Raw genomic sequence first — 21168 nt, 5'->3', positions numbered from 1 at the left:
TGAGGCTCACAGTTCCATAGGGTTAGAGACCATGACTATTATCGGGGCTGCGTAGGGGGAGGATGGCTGCAGGCAGCCATGAGATGGAGTATTATTAGCCTAACGCTCACATCTTGAGACCCAAGCACAAGAGAATAAGCTAACTAGGTGTGGTGTGGGCTTTTGGAAGTTCAAAGCCCACCCCCAGTGACATGCCTCATCCTTACCAAACAGCTCCATCAACTGGAGACAAGTACTCAAACACATGAACTTATAAGAGCCGTTCTCATTCAAACCGCCACAATACATTAGACTTGAGTGGTCTCCATATAGTGGTGCACACCTTTAATCCCAACACGCGGGAGGCAAAGGCCGGCAGATCTAAGTCTGGTCTACATAGTAAAACCCTGTTTAAAAACAAACCATGTTTTTCCATAACTGAAAGATGGTGATTTGAAGCTCAGTTTCACATCACAAGTTCAGCTTTTTTTTTTTTTTAAATGATTTTTCGAGACAGGGTTTCTCTGTATAGTCCTGGCTGACCTAGAACTCACTCTGTAGGCTAGGCTGGCCTTGAACTCAGAAATCCACCTGCCTCTGCCTCCTGAGTGCTGGGATTAAAGGCATGTGCCACCACCACACCTGGCTTGGATTTTATTTTTTTTATTTATTTTATTTTTCTGGTTTTTCGAGACAGGATTTCTCTGTACAGCCCTGGCTGTCCTGGAACTCATTTTGTAGACCAGGCTGGACTTGAACTCAGAAATCCACCTGCCTCTGCCTCTGCTTCTGCCTCCCAAGTGCTGGGATTAAAGGGGTGTGCCACCACCGCCCGGCTGACATTTTCTTAATGTCTTGTTTCCGAAAGAGTCTCAGTCCACTGTGGGTGGCGCTCTCCCTAGGTGTGTCAAAGCTGTAGAAAGAGACGCAGCAAGCCAGAGGGAGAACAAGCCACTAGACTTGTAGTTTCTGCAGCTCTTCCTACCTCCAGGTTCCTGCATAAGCTCCTGCTCTGATTTCCCTCAATGGTAGGTTGTGAACAGGCAGTATAAGCGAGATAAACCTCAAGTGCATTTGGTTGTGGCATTTATCAAAACAGTGGAAAAAGAACATGTTGCCGGGCGTGGTGGCGCACGCCTTTAATCCCAGCACTTGGGAGGCAGAGGCAGGCGGATTTCTGAGTTCGAGGCCAGCCTGGTCTACAAAGTGAGTTCCAGGACAGCCAAGGCTACACAGAAAAACCCTGTCTCGAAAAACCAAAAAAAAAAAAAAAAAAAAAAAAGAACATGTTGCTATGTAGTCTCCCTCACACACTCGCTCCAGAACTTCATCCAGAACCCAGAGAGCATTAAAAAGCCATACCCTCTCTCAGAAAAACATCCTTCCCCTTTACACGTGGCTAATGAGGATGTCAACACCATCTGGGTACATATCCTCTTCCCTGTTTCTGACCTGTCCCAAATACACAGGCTAAACTACCACCATCTAACCAGAGTCCCTTAGCATCAGCATCACTGTGACTTTTGACCTAAAATACACACACACACACACACACACACACACACGTCTGCTCGATAGAGTTCTATTCATGTCTGAACTGAGAAGTTCCTGCTCAACCCAGTTACAGTCAGGCCAGGCTCCATTGCTATGTCTAGTACGGAGTCCCACTGGTCCAGTCAGACGACTGGCATCAGAAACAGGGGAAAGGTTCTGTTGAGACCATATAATGACCCGCTTAAAGGAGAGAACCACAAACAGCAGAGTTTCCAAGAAGCTTGTACTCCTTAAATCTAGCTAGTTAACACTGCACAAGTACATGAATCTGCATCCAGACAGCAGGAGCAAGCTGTCCCTGCTGTACCTTTCATAAACCAAGGAAACTTCCTCTCCAAATGTTAGACAAAGCTTCCCAAACTAAGGACCCAAGGCTCACTCTCTTTGCTTGTTAAACACAGCTTTCAAGGTCTTTAATATTCGAGAGCTTTCAAATCTCAAAGCCTCCAACTGCAAGAGGAAAGATGACTGGCCAGTCCTGTCTGTATATGACTGCAGCAACTGCTTGTGCCAGGCACTTCCCAGGAAATCCCAGCGCTCTCACAGTCACCCAGTCCTGTCTAAAAGGACAAACTTGGCCTTCCATCTGAGGACTCTTTTGCTTGTCAGCCTTGTCAACCAGGATGCCTACAATCCTCTCCTGGAACCATGTCCAGTCTACACAGTAGAGGTACATTGAAAGTAACAATGTCCCTCTCACTGTGAGAGCAGACCAGCTCCACCCGAGGATGTCACACTCAGCCGCTCAGCGGGCCCCTCTTCTTCATCTGTAAAGAGCTGGATGAACAAAGAGGTTTAGTGACGGAAGACTGACAGGGCCTGGAGACCGTGCAGCCTCCATGTTCTCCATTTCTATGAATGGGCCTCAGGTGACTCCAAATGTGATAGGGGCCAAAATTACATCCCTTATTGATAGTGCCTTTTTCTACCATCACTCTCCTTTCCAGTCTCGCCCAGTTCCCAGACTATCTCATTGGTTCTTGATAGCAGGCTTCAACCTGCTTTATCCCCTTGTGGCCTATGGGATCTCTATGACAAATATCTTTTGATCCATTTTTCTGGTCCTTGCTGAGTCTCCCAAAGGCAAGTTGAGTTGAGGCTTTCTGAAACTCCAGAGTCTCTTATGACATTCCAACACCAGGTCTGTCCTGAATGATGGCCCAGAGCAGTCTAGGTCCTCAAAGGCCCTTCCTGTCACCTCTTTGGTGGACCCCATACTTCACTCAGTAAGTACTTGCCCAAAGTCTGGAATACCTTCATTTCTGGACACTGACTGAAACCACCCCTGTCACATTGTCCTGGAGAATCCTAAAATTTTCTTTGAAAGCATCATTATTCTTTAAAGCCTAAAGTACCAAAAGACTTTCAGCTTCCCATTGCTAAAGTCTTTCCTGCTGGGCTGTTTTGTACACTACAATAGTTGGGTAGATCTCATAAGGTGGTCCAGGGCCTGAGGGCCACAGGGAAAGCTGTGGTCCTGACCCATCGCAGACCCTTCCACCTTTACATGCTTTCTCTTGAGCTCCCTTTCCTGCAAACTCTCAGTACCGGTTTGCCTCTTAGGGAAGAGCGCCCCACCCAGTTAAGCAGCAGCTTACCTGGACCATGGCAGCAGGGCTGCCTGTCTTCCCTTTCCACCCCACCGCCCGTAGTCTTTCAGTATACACATAACTCCAGCCAGACTCATGTCAGCTGGAGGCACTGGCCAAGCCTTAAAAACTTGCCTCAAGGAGGCTGGAGAAATGGCACTGGCTGCTCTTCCAGAGGTCCTGAGTTCAATTCCCAGCAACCACCTGGTGGCTCACAACCATCTGTAATGGGATCTGATGCCCTCTACTGGTGTGTCTGAAGATAGCAACAGTGTACTCATAGACATAAAGAAGTAAACCTAAAAAAACTTGCCTCAAAAATGGGCAGTGGTGGGGCACATCTTTAAATCTCAGCACTTGGGAGGCAGAGGCAGGCGGATCTCTGCAAGGCTAGGCTGGTTACAGAGTGAGACCCTGTCTCAAAGTGGGTATATATGTTTTTATTTTCCATATGTAGGACATATATATATATATCTCCTATATATGAGATACATCTAAATGAACCATATTAAATCAAGTGGTTTTTTTTTTAAATACCAAACTATATACACAACACAGTCTCTTTTTAAAAGATGAATGTCAAGTAAGAGAATGAGAATAATACACAGCCAGAGACTGGGAAGACATGATTCATCTAAAGTAAACTTGAAGATGGTGTTTTCAGACAGGAAGACTGGCAGATTGCGGGGTCATTCTGAAGAGATTTACAAGCCTGCAGAGTTCAACAAGAAGCCAACTCATGGGCAGCAAATCCCATGTACATGGGAGAGTGCAACACTCTTCCAAACACTGATACAATTACATAAATCCCAAGTACATGGGAAAGTGCAACACTCTTCCAAACACTGATACAATTACACAAATCCCAAGTACATGGGAGAGTGCAACACTCTTCCAAACACTGATACAATTACATAAATCCCAAGTACATGGGAAAGTGCAACACTCTTCCAAACACTGATACAATTACACAAATCCCAAGTACATGGGAGAGTGCAACACTCTTCCAAACACTGATACAATTACACAAATCCCATGTACAAGGGAGAGTGCAACACTCTTCCAAACACTGATACAATTACATAAATCCCAAGTACATGGGAGAGTGCAACACTCTTCCAAACACTGATACAATTACACAAATCCCAAGTACATGGGAGAGTGCAACACTCTTCCAAACACTGATACAATTACATAAATCCCAAGTACATGGGAGAGTGCAACACTCTTCCAAACACTGATACAATTACACAAATCCCAAGTACATGGGAGAGTGCAACACTCTTCCAAACACTGATACAATTACATAAATCCCAAGTACATGGGAGAGTGCAACACTCTTCCAAACACTGATACAATTACACAAATCCCATGTACAAGGGAGAGTGCAACACTCTTCCAAACACTGATACAATTACACAAATCCCATGTACATGGGAGAGTGCAACACTCTTCCAAACACTGATACAATTACACAAATCCCATGTACATGGGAGAGTGCAACACTCTTCCAAACACTGATACAATTACACAAATCCCATGTACATGGGAGAGTGCAACACTCTTCAAACACTGATACAATTACATAAATCCCAAGTACATGGGAGAGTGCAACACTCTTCAAACACTGATACAATTACATAAATCCCAAGTACATGGGAGAGTGCAACACTCTTCAAACACTGATACAATTACACAAATCCCAAGTACATGGGAGAGTGCAACACTCTTCCAAACACTGATACAATTACACAAATCCCAAGTACATGGGAGAGTGCAACACTCTTCCAAACACTGATACAATTACACAAAAATTCACTGAGGAATACAGTACCTGTTCTTATGAAAGTCAGCGATTTTCAAACCCGTGCACAAATCATATGCACCTAAAATGCTAAGTCAGGGCTGGAGAGGTTGCAGTGAGAACATTTGCTGCTCTTCCAGAGGACCCTGATTCTCAGCACACGTGCCAGGTGGCTCACAAGCACGTTTAACTGCAGCTCCAAGGGTTCAGTTCCTTCTTCTGGACTCTGCGGGCTCCTACACTCACATGTGCACGCACACATACACATGATTTAAAAAAGAACAACCGAAAGGACTTGAGAGGTGATGCTTAGTCCCATCCCCTGTTGCCTCTGAGTCTGGAGGCCAGGGCTGGGCCTGGGAGCCTGGAGAGCTTGTGTTGCTCGTGAGCCCCAGCTGCTGCTGTAGCAGCAGTTTTTGCAGGGCCCCTACCCATAAGTAACCCCACTGCTTTCCAGGACACTAGTTTGGAGTAGACTTTATAGGCAGGAGATTGCAATGGAGTGGAGACCTGCTGCCCATGCTATATACAAGAGGGAGTGTCCAGGACTGGCCATAGTGAAGGACAGCCCGGACAAATGGGAGGTGCCATGGAGTTTTGTTGACACAAGGTCTTACTGTGACATTGAAACTGACCTTGAAGTCGCTGTACCTTTGCATGTATTTCCCAAGTGCACATTTTGTTGTTTTTGTTTTGGGGTTTTGTTGTTTTTAAGAGTCAAGGTCTTAATGTACAGCCCTGGCTTGGCCTGGAGCTCATTATGTTAACCTGGCTGGCCTTGAACTCACAGAGATCCACCTGTTTCTACCTCCCAAGTGCTGGGTGGGATTAAAGGCATCGGTGTGATCGAATATCCTCCAACATCACCATGACAGCTGGGAACTAAGTGTACACAGACACAGAGGTGGTGTGCATGTCCTTGGGTGTCTGGGGAAGGGGTGTGGCCTCCGATAGGGAAAGGGGGGGTACACTTCCAACTACTCTGAAGGCTTGAGGCTTCAGGCTACATGAAACCAGAAGTCTACATCACTGAGTCTGGATCCTGTCTTGGGTGTGGTAATCTAAGCATTCGGAGGGAAGACCACTCAGGAATTTACTCCTGAGATCAAATTCAGGTTGTCAGGCCCCTGCAAACACATCTATGCTCTCACCCCCGCCACACACATACTTCATTCCTAATTTTTAAAAATTTTATGTGTAGGGTTGTGTTGACTGCAAGTAAGTCTGTGCCCCATTTGCATGAAGTACCCTTGCAGGTCAGAAGAGGGCGCCAGAGCCCCTGGAACTGAAGTTACAGATGGTTGTAAGCTGACATGTGGGCACCAAAAACCTGACCCTGGGTCCTCTGTAAGAGCAACTGAGGCAGGAAGCCATTCTGAGTTCTACCGCAGAGACCCTGTCTCAAAAACAAAGCAAACAAAATAAAACCTATCATGATTCAGCAGTGAAAAGATCCGACGAGCTCAGTGCCCCCTTAAGCTACCAGCACTTCCCCCTCAAAAAGGGAGGGCACCTGGAGCCACATACACAGTCAGTCATGCAAGCCCCGAGTTCTGTCTTACAGTAGTCTTGAGTGGTTTTGCTCCAGAGACTCGCAGCCATGGTGGTTGGAGTTTCGAAGGCAGTAGCCTGAGACCTGCAGGAAACTTACCAGGGAAATCTTAAGCTCCAGGCTGGAGAAGGGAGGGAGGGAACAGAGACCCAGACAGGCAAAGAAAAACAAAGCAGGTTTCAACATGGTCTGGGGGTTGAATCTGAGAGACCAGGGTCCTTGAGTTCTCACAAACTAATTGCTGGACACTGACGGCAGAGGAGGGAGGTGGGACCTTGCCCAAGACCAGGCCCTTCAGCTGAGTATTCTCTTAAAAAGAATGGCCCGCGGAAGGCTCTCTGCCACCCGCAAAACACAGCTAGCTCCACCTCCTGCAGTACTTGTACGGGAGCCGCTGTTGTAACATACCCTGGGTGAGCGCAGACGCTACCTGGATAAGGCTTGACTGCTCGGTTTATATCTTTTCAGCTGGTAGAAAGCAAGGTCACCTGAATGGGGATGAGAAGCGAGGCCTGATTAGCATGGGCTGATTGGAAACAGGCAGGCCAGTCACAGCAGCCTCTAATTGGCTTGTTTGGTTTTTGTTTTGTTTTGTTTTTGAGACGGGGTCTCTCTCTCTCTCTAGCCCTGGCTGTCCTGGAACTTACTGTTTAGACCAGGCTGATCTCGAACACACAAAATTCCGCAGGTGTGCACATGGTAGCCAGTATTTTCTCCCCCCGAGTTGTTAAGTCTATTTGGATGAATTTGAGAATATGAGTCTGTTTTTTCTTTTCCTTGAGTTGTTGTTTTTCTGTTTTGAGACAGGTTCATGTTGTAACTCCAGCCTACATACCTCATGCTAGTCTTGACTTCAGAATAGGGCACCACGTCTCCTGGAACCAGAATTACAGACAGTTGTGAGTCCCCATGTGGGTGCTCAGGTCTGGTGGAAGGGCACAGTGCTCTGAGCAGGCAAGGTCTCTCCAGCCCCAGGTTACCCTTGAACACAGGGTAATCTGGGCCCAACTAAACCCCACTCCCCTCACCCTTCTCAGCCTCTGTAGTGCTGGGATTCATACATGAGACACCACAACCACCCCAAGTCTGCCTTCCAAGTGTAAGTTTTGTAATAGTTAAGGACAGAGCAAGTGTATTTGATGAGAAGTTAGCAGGTAAATAGAGATAGATGTGTTAGAGATACAACTTATACTCAGGGTCAAAGAATTCTCATGCAAACTATCAAATTCATAATTTCAAAATAAATTCAAATGGGTTAATGTTGAAATGATAATATTAGAGTATATTGGAGTAAATACATTATTAAAATTAGGTCACCTATTTCTTTTTTTTTTTTCTTTTGTTTTTTTCCAGACAGGGTTTAGCCTGTGTAGCCCTGGCTGTCTTGGAACTCACTTTGTAGACCAGGCTGGCCTCGAACTCAGAAATCCTTCTGCCTCTGCCTCCCCAGTGCTGGGATTAAAGGCGTGCGCCACCACCGCCCTGCAGGTCACCTATTTCTTGATAAAGTACAGAGCTGGGTTAGAAAATGACTGCAGTTTTCATACTGACCACCAGGTGGCAACCCTATCTCAGAACTGCTGTGTTCAGCCTCCGCCAGAAGGACCTTGCCTGGAGAGAAAAGGACCTAGGTTCGTGTCTGCTGTTCTATTTTTATATTAATTACACCTTACACCTGGCCTGGTTGTGATCTTTGAGGTGCCTTATTTCAAGTCTTGCTTCTTCTCTGCTTGGCCTTTCTCCTTTTGTTTTACTTTTCTCAAATTCTACCCCAAACCAAGGATGTTTCATGCCCTGAGTGACTAAGTTGTCCGGGCAGCCTTCGCCTCAACGCCATACCATCAAAACATCTAATATTCTACAGGGAAGAGAAAAAGTATTGTGAAGAACTTTGAGAAATGCAGAAGGGACCCCAGCCATGCTTACCAGCAGGCTGGGCTAGTATAACTCTGGCTGCCTCACCCAGAACGACCCAGAGACAATGGAGAGGAAGCCGATTTGAACCAGGAGCTGTGGTCAGGGCTGTGGCCAGTGGCTGAGGCTGAGGCTGGGCTGTGGGAAGATCAAATGGGGAGGAAAGGGCCTGAACCTGCTGTTTCTCCTCACTCTGACACCTTGGGTAGGAGGTGCCGGCCCCAGGCCCACCTCAAACAGCTTCTTCACTCCTCAGAGTACAGGGGTCAGGTGCAAGTGAGGAGCCAGGGACAATGGGAAGGACACCCCCTGATTCCCATCCTGTTCCTCCAAGTCCCCTCTGGATGTCACGAAAAGACGAAGTGTTTCCCTGGTGCTCGGGCCTGTGGGGGCTCTTCCACAGGCTCACCCACCACTTCCGTCTGCCTCATCTTGAGACTTGGCTCCCTTCCCTCTGCTCTAGTAGAGTTATAATGAGAAAATACTTGAAAAGAAAACCCACTCATTGGGAATACAGATTGTGTTAGAAGTAGGAACATTGGTGGACGTGGGCAAGATTCAAAACAGGCAAAAATAAGCCTAGTAAACAAAAGATATTAGTGATCAAGTAATAAAAGCCATTAAAGAATCCAGCAGGGCGCTGGGAAGTGGTGGGGCATGCCTTTAATCCCAGCAGCACTTGGGAGGCAGAGGCAGAAGGATTTCTGAGTTCGAGGCCAGCCTGGTCTACAGAGTGAGTTCTCGGACAGCCAGGGCTATACAGAGAAAACCTGTCTTGGAAAACAAAAAACCAACCAACCAAACAAACAAAAAGATCTAAATAGAAGAGAGGTGTGTGCCTTCCTACCTCAAAGGTCCAGACTAGAATGGAGAAGCAGAAAATCTCTCACAGGTGTGCCCTGCCCTCAATTTCTACATTGTAGTTCATTCCAGATGTAGCCAAGTTGACAACCAAGATTAACCATTATACTCTGTCTCAAACAGAAACAAAACAAAACAAACCAGGTGTCAAAACTAGAGTTATTGCCAGGGGAATGGTAGGTAGCTCAGGCCTATAATCCCAGCACTCAGGAGGCTGAAGCAGGAGGATTGCCATGACTCTGAGTACGGAATGGACTCCATAGTGAGTGTCAGGCCAGCCTAAGTTACAGAGTAAAACTCTGTCTCAAAACAGACAAACAACAAAAACAGTCTGTTGTGATTGCAGTAACAATAATAGGTGACCGCTCATAATAAAATCAGTGCTTCAGAGAAATTAGTGAGTTAGGTCAGGGTAAGGAACGCTCTTAGAAACAAGAAAGAGAGAGAGAGAAAAAAATAAGACAAGTGATGTGTAAGATCAGATGCCAGCACTCAGATAACTGCAGGCCAAGGAGCCCGAGTATGAAGTCAAAGAGATATAAATCTCCATTTGAAGAAATAACGGAGGTGCATTCCTCAGATTTCAGAAAAGATTCAGTTTACCCAAAGGTAAAACAGGTGGCTGGCATCCTGTAAACCTGTAGTTCCAGTTTTCAGGGACTGAGGCAGAGTGACCCTGGGAGGCTGAGACCAGCCTGGGCAACCCAGCGAGATCGGATCTCAAAAACAAAAACAAAACAAAATAAAACAACCCCTGCCCAACACACATTTGAGATGGCAAATGCTCCGAGATGCTTTCTCTCTCTCTCTCTCTCTCTCTCTCTCTCTCTCTCTCTCAAAAGGTTAACTTATTTATTATATGTAAGCACATTGTAGCTGTCTTCAGACACCCCAGAAGAGGGCATCAGATCTCATTAGGGATAGTTGTGAGCTACCATGTGGTTGCTGGGAATTGAACGCAGGACCTTTGGAAGAAGCAGTACGTACTCTTACCCACTGAATCATCTCACCAGCCCTCTGCACTGCTTTCTAATTCACGATACCCTGGATGCTGCCTCAGGCTGCAGGAATGGCGCTGTGGTGGGAAATCATCTCAGTGGCTGCCACAGGAAGAGTCTGCAGACAGACAGGGCGGCTCCGGGACTTTTGGTAGCAGCATGTGTGCTCGTGGTAGGAGCCCTCCTCAAACTGCACATTCCTGAGCTCTGCACCCTGCTCTCCCCTGAGACGTACACTGGAGCAAGAGGGGGAAGATTGCTCAGAAGTAACAAGCAGGGGTCGCTGGGAAACAGGAGTTAAAATCCTCAGGACCCAATTAAAAAGCAGGTATGACCCTACATGCCTGTAATCCCAGCTTTAGGGAACAGGGGACTCCTGCGAGCTTGTCGGCCCACCATACTCTCTGAAACAGCAAATTTCAATTCACAGAGAGAAGGTCCTGGCTCAAACAAATTAAAGTGGAGAGTGTCAGAGAACGACATCAGAAAGTCTCCTTTGTTCTCTATGTTCGGCATATTCTGGAAGGAGCATCCACACATCACATCATCACATCACATCGTCTAGAGATGAAGCTCAGCTAGTAGGATATGAGGACTCATCCGCACCATCCCATAAAGTGGGCGTTCAAGAGTGAATTGGGGAGAGCAATATTACATCACAAGAAAGGGCAATTACGGACCAAACGCTCTTCATAAATACAAACGAAGACAAACCTTCCGCAAACCACACCTGAGTGAATCCAACAGTACATTAAAAGGATTATATGCCCTGACCAAGCGGGATTGGTCCAAGTGTGCAGAGGGTGATTTGACATGAGAAAATCAGCAGTGTAATGTACCGAGCCATTAGACGGAAGGAGGAGAGTCACATGACCATCTCAGTTGATGCAGAAGGGGCCTGGGACAAAATCCAACTTCATTTCATTATCAAGGCACTCAGGGAAGGGAGAGGAGGAGGAGAGAGCTTCCTTACCGTGGCAGAGGATGCCGCTATCTATCCTTTACCACCATCACCTCAGAGAGAGATGGTATCCTATTGAGAGCCAAGTGTGGTAGCTCATGCCTGAGATCACAGCCCTGGGGAGGCAGAGGCAGGAGGATCAGAAGTTGACAGACATCCTCAGTTACATATAGAGTTTGAGGCCAGCCTGGGCCACATGAAAATCTGTCTCAAGAAAGAAGAGAAAGGACTGGAAAGATGATCCAAAGGCTAAGACCATGGGCTGACTGCTGTAGAGGGTCTGGGTTTGATTCCTAGTACCCACATGTCGGCTTACACACATTTATCTATGTATCTGTGTATCTGTGTATCTATGTATCTGTGTATCTGTGTATCTGTGTATCTGTGTATCTATGTATCTGTGTATCTGTGTATCTGTGTATCTGTGTATCTATGTATCTGTGTATCTGTGTATCTGTGTATCTGTGTATCTGTGTATCTGTGTATCTATGTATCTGTGTATCTATGTATCTATGTATCTATCTATCTATCTATCTATCTTTCTTTCTTTCTTTGGCGTGAGCAAATTTGACAGATTATAACTTTAGAAATAAAAATATATTACTCCTTCATGTTTTTTAAAAAAAATCTTATGCACATTGATGCTTTGACTGCACTTGTGTCTGGGTGAGTGTATTGAATCCCCTGGAACAGGAGTTACAGACAGTTGTGAACTGCCATGTGGGTGTTGTAATTGAACCCAGCCATTGGGAGGGTAGCCAATTGGTCCTCTGGAAGAGCAGCCAGTGCTCTTCAACCATGTCTCCAGCCCTGCTTCCATGTTTTTATTCAAGTCTTTATAATATAAAAATCTCATAAACGAGCTAGACCGTGGTGCATGCCTTTAATCCTGGCACGCAGAGGCAGAGGCAGGTGGATCTCTGAGTTTGAGGTTAGCCTGGTCTACAGAGCTAGTCCAGGATAGCCAGGGTGACAAAGAGAAACCGTGCGTACCTCAAAAACAAAAAACAAAAACAGTTGATGCAGAAGGGGCCTGGGACAAAATTCAACTTCATTATCAAGGTACTCAGGGAAGTGAGACTCAGAGGAGAGAGCTTCCTTACCGCGGCAGAAAATGGTATCTTTTTACCATCAAAACAAAAACCAAACAAACAAACCCCTGACTAAATAAAAGAATGACTTGGGAGAAATTAAAACAAGAACAAATCTTCAGAGTGCTTGTTTCCCAAATCGGCTGCGACAGAGATTACAAACAGCACGGGTGCATCCATCCCCTCACTGTTCTGAAGGCTGGAAGCTCCCCACTGAGCTCGCTGTGCTGCGATCCCTGCATCAGAAGGCCGGAGGGGGCGTGTCCTCATGCTCAGCCTCTAGCCAATGGTGTTCTTTGGCTGGTCACAGCCTCACACCTCCACCTTGTCTGTGTCTCATCTCCCTCAACCTCTCTCTCAGGAGCCTTGTGGTGGGATTTAGGACTCAAACCGCTCTACTCATGTCAAGATCTGTGATGGAATCATATCGTACAATCAAGCCTGGCAGGGTTTGATGTGTTCGCTTAGCAAACTTGAAGCCCTTTGTTTCCCTCCCCAGCACCACATACAAGCAGCATGGTGGCACAAGCCAGTTCCGAGAGAGAGCGTAGGTGAAGCAGGAGTTCAAGGTTGGGGCTGACACTAAGACCCAAGGTTAAGAGAGCTTGCTTCTCTTTCGGACGAATTGAGTTGTATCCTAGCACCCACATCCGGCAGCTAGCCACTGCCTGTGACTCCAGCTCTGGGGCATCTGATGCCCTCTTCTGAACCCCCCACTACTACCTACCCACCCTTACTTCCTGGGCTCCCTATCTCCTCCCATAAAGAAAAAATTTTTTTAATTTTAAATTCTAGGCCATCCCTCTGCTACATAGAAAGTTTGAAGCCAACTTGGGCTACATACAAGACTCTGTCTCAAAAACAAACACAACAACAAAAGACTTTTTTTTTTCCTTACAAAATAGCATTTATAAGTCCCAGACACAAAGATGAAATGTCCCTGTTGGCCATCATTTAACCTGTTTTTAATATGCATAATTAGACAATCATTTAACCCGTTATCATATACATTAGCAGAGTCCCGAGGGCAGCCAATGATAGGCAGATGTAATATCGGGAAGGGGATGGCTGAGAAATTTTCTGAAACAGGTTTTAAAAGGTAAACAACTTTTTGGATGTTTTAAGTTCTTTGTTTTGTTTTGTTTTGTTTTGTTGTGTTTTTCAAGACAGAGTTTCTCTGTGTAGCCTTGGCTGTCATAGATCTTGCTTTGTAGACCAGGCTGGCCTCGAACTCACAGAGATCCACCTGCCTCTTCCTCCCAAGTGCTGGGATCAAAGGTGAGTGTCACCACACCCAGCTAATTTCCGTTTATTGCATGTGTGTGTGTGTGGGGGGGGCACATATATGTCAGCACGTGCTTGTACAGGTCGAGGACAACTCTGTCGAGTGGGTTCTCTCCTTCCATTTTACGTGGGTCCCCAGGTCTAACTCAGATCATCAGGCTTGCAGGACAAGCACTGAGCCATCTCACCAGCACCACAACTGTCTTGTTTTGTTTGTTTTTTTCAGGACAGGGTTTCTCTATATCGCCCTGGCTGTCCTGGAACTCACTTTGTAGACCAGGCTGGCCTTGAACTCAGAAATCCTCCTGCCTCTGCCTCCCGAGTGCTGGAACTAAAGGCGTGTGCCACCACCGCTCAGCTCACTTTTGATCCACTGTCTTTTGATCCACAATTTAAGAGTCAGAACCAGGCAGATCTCTGAGTTTGAAGGTAGTCTCATCTACAAACTTGAACAGTTGAGTTCCAGGCCAGCCAAAGCTACTGAGAGACCCTGTCTCATATCTCATATGTGTGTGTGTACACATATACACATACATACATACACACACATACACACACATACACATACACCCATACACACACACAGCACATACATACACACACATACACACACACATACACACACATACACCCATACACACACACAGCACATACATACACACACATACACACACACATACACACACATACACCCATACACACACACAGCACACACATACACACACATACACACACATACACACACACATACACACACATACACACACATATACACACATACACACATACACACACAGCACACACACACATACACACACACATACATACACACACACATACACACACACAAATTCAAAGAAGAATGAAGTACAGAATAAAGCAATGAGCAGGGGACATGGCTCAGAGACAGAGGACAGAGTACTGGCCTGATAGTCACAAGCCCCAGGTTCTGACCCTAGTGCAGCAAATAAACAGAACCAAACACCAACGGGTTCAAGCCACGCAGTCTTGAAAGCATCCAAAGAAAATTCAAAACCCCTCTTAAATGTAACAAGGAGGCCTGGTGCAGTGGCACACACTTTTGACCCAGAATTCTCCAGAAGCACAGGTAGGTGGATTTTTTTTTTTTTTTTATTTGAGGCCAGCCAGGGGGAGCTACACAGTGAGAGATAATGGGTCTTAAAAAAACAAAAAGCCACCACCACCACCACCAACAACAACAACAATAAAAAACCAAACAAACAAGTGCTTACCTGCAGGTAGGCCTTAGGTTCAATTCCCAGTACACAGATAGATAGAAAGCAAGCTATCAGGATAGATAGATAGATAGATAGATAGATAGATAGATAGATAGATAGATGAGCAGTGAGATAGCCCAGTAACTCATTTCCTGCCAAGCCGGATAACCCACCCAAGTTCAATTCCCAGGAGCCACTTGGTGACAGGAGAGACCCAGCTCCAGGAAACTGCCCTCTGACCTCCACATGCCCACCCATGTGTGCCCGTGCACACTAAGTGAATGTGGTAACATATTATAATCAGTAAAGAAAACATGCCTTAAACTGATAAAGGAATAAACATTTATCCAGTGCGCTCTATGTGAACAGTCACACTAGGGCCTTATGTAACAGGCAGGTGAGAGAGGGGGGACACCCTACTGAAGAATACACGAGAAAGAAATGTTATCATTTTTGAGATAATTGCTGCTGAGGTCAGGTACCCTCTCAGGAAGCAGCCCTAGCACAAGGGGGAGCCATTCCATCTGCAACCAGGTAGAGAGATTGAACCCTGGGGGTAATTCGACCTCTAAACTCCCTAAGGGCAGAAAATAGTGGGAACAGGGAGAGATGAGAGGGTGGAAGCCACAGGGTGGTGGTTTAACACCTAGAGCTGGGATGAGGAGCTCAGAGTCTGGAGCAAAGGCAAGGGTGTGGTCTGAAGCAGGAAGGATGCTGATAGGATATGGGGAGTGGGAGCCTAAAGGCAGAGAAATAGGTATGTCTCCAGCACAAGGTTCACCACCTTTAGATGACTGACCCTTCAGGTCTGTGGATGATATATAGTCTGGCCTAGGACTACACAGCTTTCCAGAGAACGCCGTGGGTCTAGCTAATTCTAATCGAAATAGCCCGAGTTCTGACCTAGGGTGGGGTTCTAAGAAGCGGGGAGGCAGAAAGAAGGGCCTTCAGGGTCTACGTAGCTTAAAGAGGGGCCAGTAATCTGTTCCCTTGGTAGATGGCAGGGATCATTCCAGGCTCATGTCCTCTGGACCACAAAGACACGGAGAGAGTCAATGTTCTAATTAGATGATTTTTATTGTAGATGCACGGAGGGGGAGGAGGAGGAAAGAGGAAAGGACCGTGTACTTAGTTGGCTTCCAAGATCTCCTGAACCCAGGGCATGAGGGCAGTGACTCGGGCATACACGGCAGGGGTGGAAGTGGAGCAGAAACCACTGCCCCAGGACACAATGCCTGCCAGGGTCCAGACTCCGTCCTTCTGGCACACGAGGGGGCCACCAGAGTCACCCTGTAGAGAAAGGTAAAGGACTTGTCTTCAAGCCTGACAAGGGTACCCAGACCCGGTGGGGTGTGAGGCAAAGTGTAGGGCAGTTCCCTGGGGTTCACTGACACCCCCAGCTGTGCTCCTGTACTCCTGGGGAAGACCTACACCCTTATCTTCCCTCTGTGAGTAAGAGACACAGACAGCTCACAGGTAAGAGTGGGTTCTGTACCGGCAGTACAGCGCCCGTCTGGGCAGAGATGCCTCCTCGGGGTGTCTATTAGCTGAGGCCCATCCTTTTCTGGGCCCTGTGCTCTCCGCTAGCCTGATCAGGTTAGGCAGATCTGTGAGTGGGTCGCGGGGGTGGGAGGAGCTGTACCATGCAGGAAGAGACGCCACTGGCGCCTGCGCAGATCATCACATCCGTGATCTTGGAACCCCAGGACTCCTTGCACTTAGCCTCGGACACGATGGGCAGGGCAGCCTGCTGCAGCTTGTCAGGGGTCTTGAGGGCTGCAGGGACAGAGGGAATGGAGTCAGGGTCCCTAGGCCCACCAGCCTACTGGGTACCACCATGGGTCCTTTCAGGCATCGGCAGGGAGAGCTGCTGTCAGGTTCCACCACAGGCAGGGATTGGCCCTTGTGACCATGGGCAGTGAGTGTGGAAGATTTATTTCAAGAGAGCGCGGGTTCCACCCTGCGGGAGACTTAAGAGACCCATGATGGGATGTACAATCAAGACCAGGCTCAGAGAGAATCCCTCCTGCTGAGGCCAAGGGCTTCCTTCTGGCCCCATCTTATCAGCAACCCTTTGTGTTGGATGAGTCAGTCTTAAATATTAAGTCTTAACTGACGCATAATAATTGTTAATTTTATAGATTACTAGTTAATAATTTTTCTTTTCAGACAGTGTCTTATTATTTGGCTCTGGCTGGCCTGGAACTCACAGGCTTTGCCTCCCAAGTGCTGGGAATTAAAGTGTGCCACCACGACCAGCCTTAATTAACAAATTTCAATTAAGAAATGGAAAGATGGCCGGCGGAGAGTTCCAGGACAGCCAGGGCTACACAGAGAAACACTGTCCCGAAAAACCACAAAAAAAGAAAGAAAGAAAGAAAGAAAGAAAGAAAGAAAGAAAGAAAGAAAGAAAGAAAGAAAAGAAAAGAAATGGAAAGACATATTATTATTGGAATTTAGACCAAAATAAAGGAAGGATGGAAAGAAAGAAAGAAAGAAAGAAAGAAAGAAAGAAAGAAAGAAAGAAAGAAAGAAAGAAAGAAAGGGCGAGCTGGAGAGGTGGCTCATTAGTTAAGGAGCACTGACTGCTCTTCCAGAGGTCCTGAGTTCAATTCCCAGCAACCACATGGTGGCTCACAACCATCTGTAATGGGATCTGACGCCCTCTTCTGGTGTGTCTGAAGACAGCAACAGTTTGCTCATATAAACAAAATAAAATAAATTAATTTCAATTAATTTTTTTTTAAAAGAAGGAAGACAGACAGAGAGACAGCGGGAGTCACAGCTAGAAGAGCCTGCTGCCTGGGCAGCATGACCCAAGAACAGCTTCCGCTGGGCAAGGCCACACTCACCATTGTATTTGGTCTTGCCCCAGCCAGTGGTGGCACACAGTGTCCCAGCAGGGAAGTCATCGTCAACAGTGGGCAGACACACGGCAGACACAGTCTCAGAGAACTGGGCAGGAGTGGCCAGCTTCAGCAGGGTGATGTCATTACGCACGGTGAAGGAGTTGAACTTGGGGTTCTTAAAAACCTGTGGGGACAAGAAGCTCAACTAAGACTTGGGGGTGCGGGGAGGGGGACACCTGGGCTCTGCCGGGGTCCAGGGGACAAGCTTCTTCCCTTTTGGCCCCATCAGAAGAGATCGAAAAGAGCCCGTGGTGGCACACGCCTTTAATCCTGCACTCCGGAGGCAGAGGCGGGCAGATTTCTGAGTTCAAGGCTAACCTAGTCTACAGAGTGAGTTCCAGGATAGCCAGGGCTATACAGAGAAACCCTGTCTTGGAAAAACAAAAACAAAAACAAAAATAAGAAAGAGAATTCTAAGACCGGCCCCAGCTCCATTGTGTTCCTGTCCTTTAAGGAGCCAAGGGCTTCTTCCCGGGCATGCTCGCCCATCTTGTGGACTGAGCCCCTGACGCGTCCATCAGTCTGTGTACCTGGGCGATATTCAGGACCTGGATATTCTCTTCATCGGAGCCCTGATCAAACTCTCCAGCTACCACCACATCGGTTGTCCTAGGCATTGAAACACATAGGGGTGAAGACAAAGAATGGGGCCTAATCCCTTCCCCATCCCCAAACAAAGCTGGAAGCAGAACCCCAACGTAGCCTGGGACTCACTTGACCCCGCAGTGGGCAGCAGTGACCACCCAGTTTTCGCTGATGAGGGAGCCCCCACAGAAATGGAAGCCAGTTCTGTCCTGGGGGGGGAATGAAAAGTAATGTCAGTGCCTCCCACCTTGGCAGCACCCCAGTACAGGCCCTCGTGTTCCCAGAATCCTCCTCTCACCTGCAGGGACACCTGCCAGGGCCAGGAGCCAGGGATAGCATCCTCTCCGTTGACGATCCTGGACAGACCGGTCAGCACGGGTTGGATGGCAGGGACCCCACAGCCTGGGGAGACAGTGGTAGTCATGTTGTCACAGCCAACCCGGACCCCGCTGAGACCATACCACCTCCCCTGGAAACATTGGGTCCCCCCCCAGACCCTCCTGACCCCAGTTATTCCCCCAGGGATGAAAAGAGGCACAGCTACCCCCAGCCAGGCATGTCACAGGAGAAGGAACAGAAAACAAGCTGGACCACCAGGCTGTCAGACTCAACCGCCAGGCTAGCCATTTCTGTGGTACCTGCCTATTTCAATAGCTATTCATCATGTGAAATTTGGTTCTCTCTCCACCCTCTGCCCTTTTTTCTAGATAGGGTTTCCCTGTGTAGCCCTGGCTGTCCTAGAGCTCACTCTGGAGACCAGGCTGGCTTCAAACTCAGAGATCCCTTGCCTCTGCCTCCCCAGGGCTGGGATTAAAAGGGGGGCTTTGTTCCTTAATTTTAAAAAAAATTAGACTTTGTTCCAGGTATATTGGTGCACTTTTTTAATCTCAACACTCAAGAGACAGGCAGGGACATCTTTGGTTTTAAGACCAGTCTGATTTACATAGAGAGTTCCAGGCTAGAAAGGGCTACATAGTGAGACCCTGTCTAATTAAAAAAAAAAAAAAAAAAAAAAAAGCAAAGAAAAAAGAGGAAGAAAGAAAAGGGGGACTTTGATTCTACATCATGAAAGAACACATCACAGAAGAGGGAGACAAGTGGGGGGAGTGGTCAGGCATCTCGGGCATGCAGGAGGAATCACTTGCTACAGTGGCTGGTGGATGTTCATTCACAGTTTGGTTGTACAGTGGACACTGTGGCCCCTGTGACCAGCCTCTCCACTTCTGAAGTCCTCCGACTCACTCAAGGGGCCAGTACCTGTCTCTATTGAGCACAGAGACTACGAAATGGACAAGATTCTCCGTCGATGACTGAACACTGCCCCCCCCCCCCCCGCAAAGTCATAGTCATCTATTTTTATACTAGCCAAAACCATGGGAAACGAGAGTGATGCGTTCTCATAGCGGAGTGTAATTAAGTGAGCGAGATGGCTCTCCATGGTGACGTGCCTGGATCTACCACACTCTGAGTGGGAAAAGAGCACCTTGGAAAAATGACAGAGTCAACCACTATTTGTGTCATTTTGAGGCTCTCTGCTGATGGATTTATAAATATGGAGCACATTTGTGTAAGCCCGAAGAGAAATGACTCAGAATGGGACCAGGGAGGGAGCAGACAGAAGTTCGGCTGAATCTGGGTTATCATTCTTAAAGTTTCTGAGGCTGGGTTAGCGGCAAATGCCTGTAGTCCCAGCTGTTCTGAAAGCTGAAGTTGGAGAACTGCTCGAGCCCAAGAGTTGCCAGGCTGAGCAACAGGGTAAGATGGCAACAGCAATAAAAAATAAATGGTGGGGTGTGTGTGCCTCTGAAATTGACTGTGGGGAAGACATGCCTGGCATCCTAGTATATGGGAGATGGAGGCAAGGAGGATCAGGTTGGACTAAAAGAGACCCTGTTTCTGTAAGGAGCATCTGTCTCCCAAGTGCTAGGACTAGGTTAGCTCTGCAGCCTAGCTAATCTCTCCCCCTTTCGCTTTTCATCTTTTTATAAATGAAAAGCAAAATAGTAAGCTGGATGTGGTGGCATAAGTCGTTAACCCATGCACTTAGGAGACCTAGGCAAGAACCGAAGTCTGAACCTGCCTGGGCTACATAGTAAACTCTGGGCTAACCTGGGCTACAGAGTGAGATCCTGTCTCAAACAAACAAACAAACAAACAAACAAACAAAACAACACAAAAACATCAAAAATAAAACAAAACTCTTAGCATCTGCCAGCCGGCTCCTGCTGGGCCGCCAGAATGCCCCTACCTCAGCCACATCTGAATCTACACACCACAGCTGGACCCAGGCAGGTCTTTTTGCCCCTGAAGTAGGGCATAAACCCAGAAAGTCCTAGAAGGACTCCTGTCCTTCCTGGGGCTTCAGGGTACTGGTCCTTAGATAAGGTTCAAACAGGAAGAGTGGGGGATCAGCTATTTCAGGATAAACCCTCTCTGCCCTCTTCCCCTCTGATGGTGCCTGGCTAGGCCAGGTGAGTCCCAGCACTTACCAAAGGTGGCTCCCACAAGGGCAAAGCAGGACACAAGCCAAAGGAATGCCATGGTGCTGATGAAGGGAATGAAGCTTGCCTACTCTGAGGCTCTTTTATGTCCCCTAGGGTCCTCAAGCCCCGCCCAACCCCCATGACCCCATCCAACCAGAAAGGTCCAAGAGCCCCCCTCCCTGTTATCCAGAGACCTTGGGTGGAAGTGGGGACCAAGTTCCTTATCACTGTCTTGTTGGCTCTTAGCCTGCATTGCCCAACCCATGGGAAAAGGACAGCTGCTCTGATTAACAGTGCCCATGAACATTGGTAGTGGCCAGCATCCCCAGGGCTCTGTGGGCAAGAGCCCTTCTGGCACAGGAGCAC

At 47.4% G+C, this 21168-nt stretch overlaps 1 protein-coding gene across 1 annotated transcript; it reads right to left on the bottom strand.

Annotated features, from left to right (window-relative positions):
* Positions 1-15953: 15953 nt before the first annotated feature.
* On the bottom strand, positions 15954-20860 carry LOC110300407 (chymotrypsinogen B). The gene is made up of 7 exons (XM_021170577.2): positions 20809-20860; positions 18618-18721; positions 18449-18528; positions 18265-18343; positions 17678-17858; positions 16468-16601; positions 15954-16115 (listed from the first exon to the last, which is right to left on the bottom strand). Exons 1-7 carry the CDS (start codon positions 20858-20860, stop codon positions 15954-15956), a joined length of 792 nt encoding a protein of 263 aa, XP_021026236.1.
* Positions 20861-21168: the final 308 nt, after the last annotated feature.

This window comes from Mus caroli, unplaced genomic scaffold (assembly GCF_978045245.1).
Source record: "Mus caroli unplaced genomic scaffold, Mus_caroli_1 scaffold_10, whole genome shotgun sequence".
NCBI lineage: Eukaryota > Metazoa > Chordata > Mammalia > Rodentia > Muridae > Mus > Mus caroli.
Note: the sequence above shows the minus strand (reverse complement) of the source record. Positions and strands in the feature narration are given on the sequence as shown.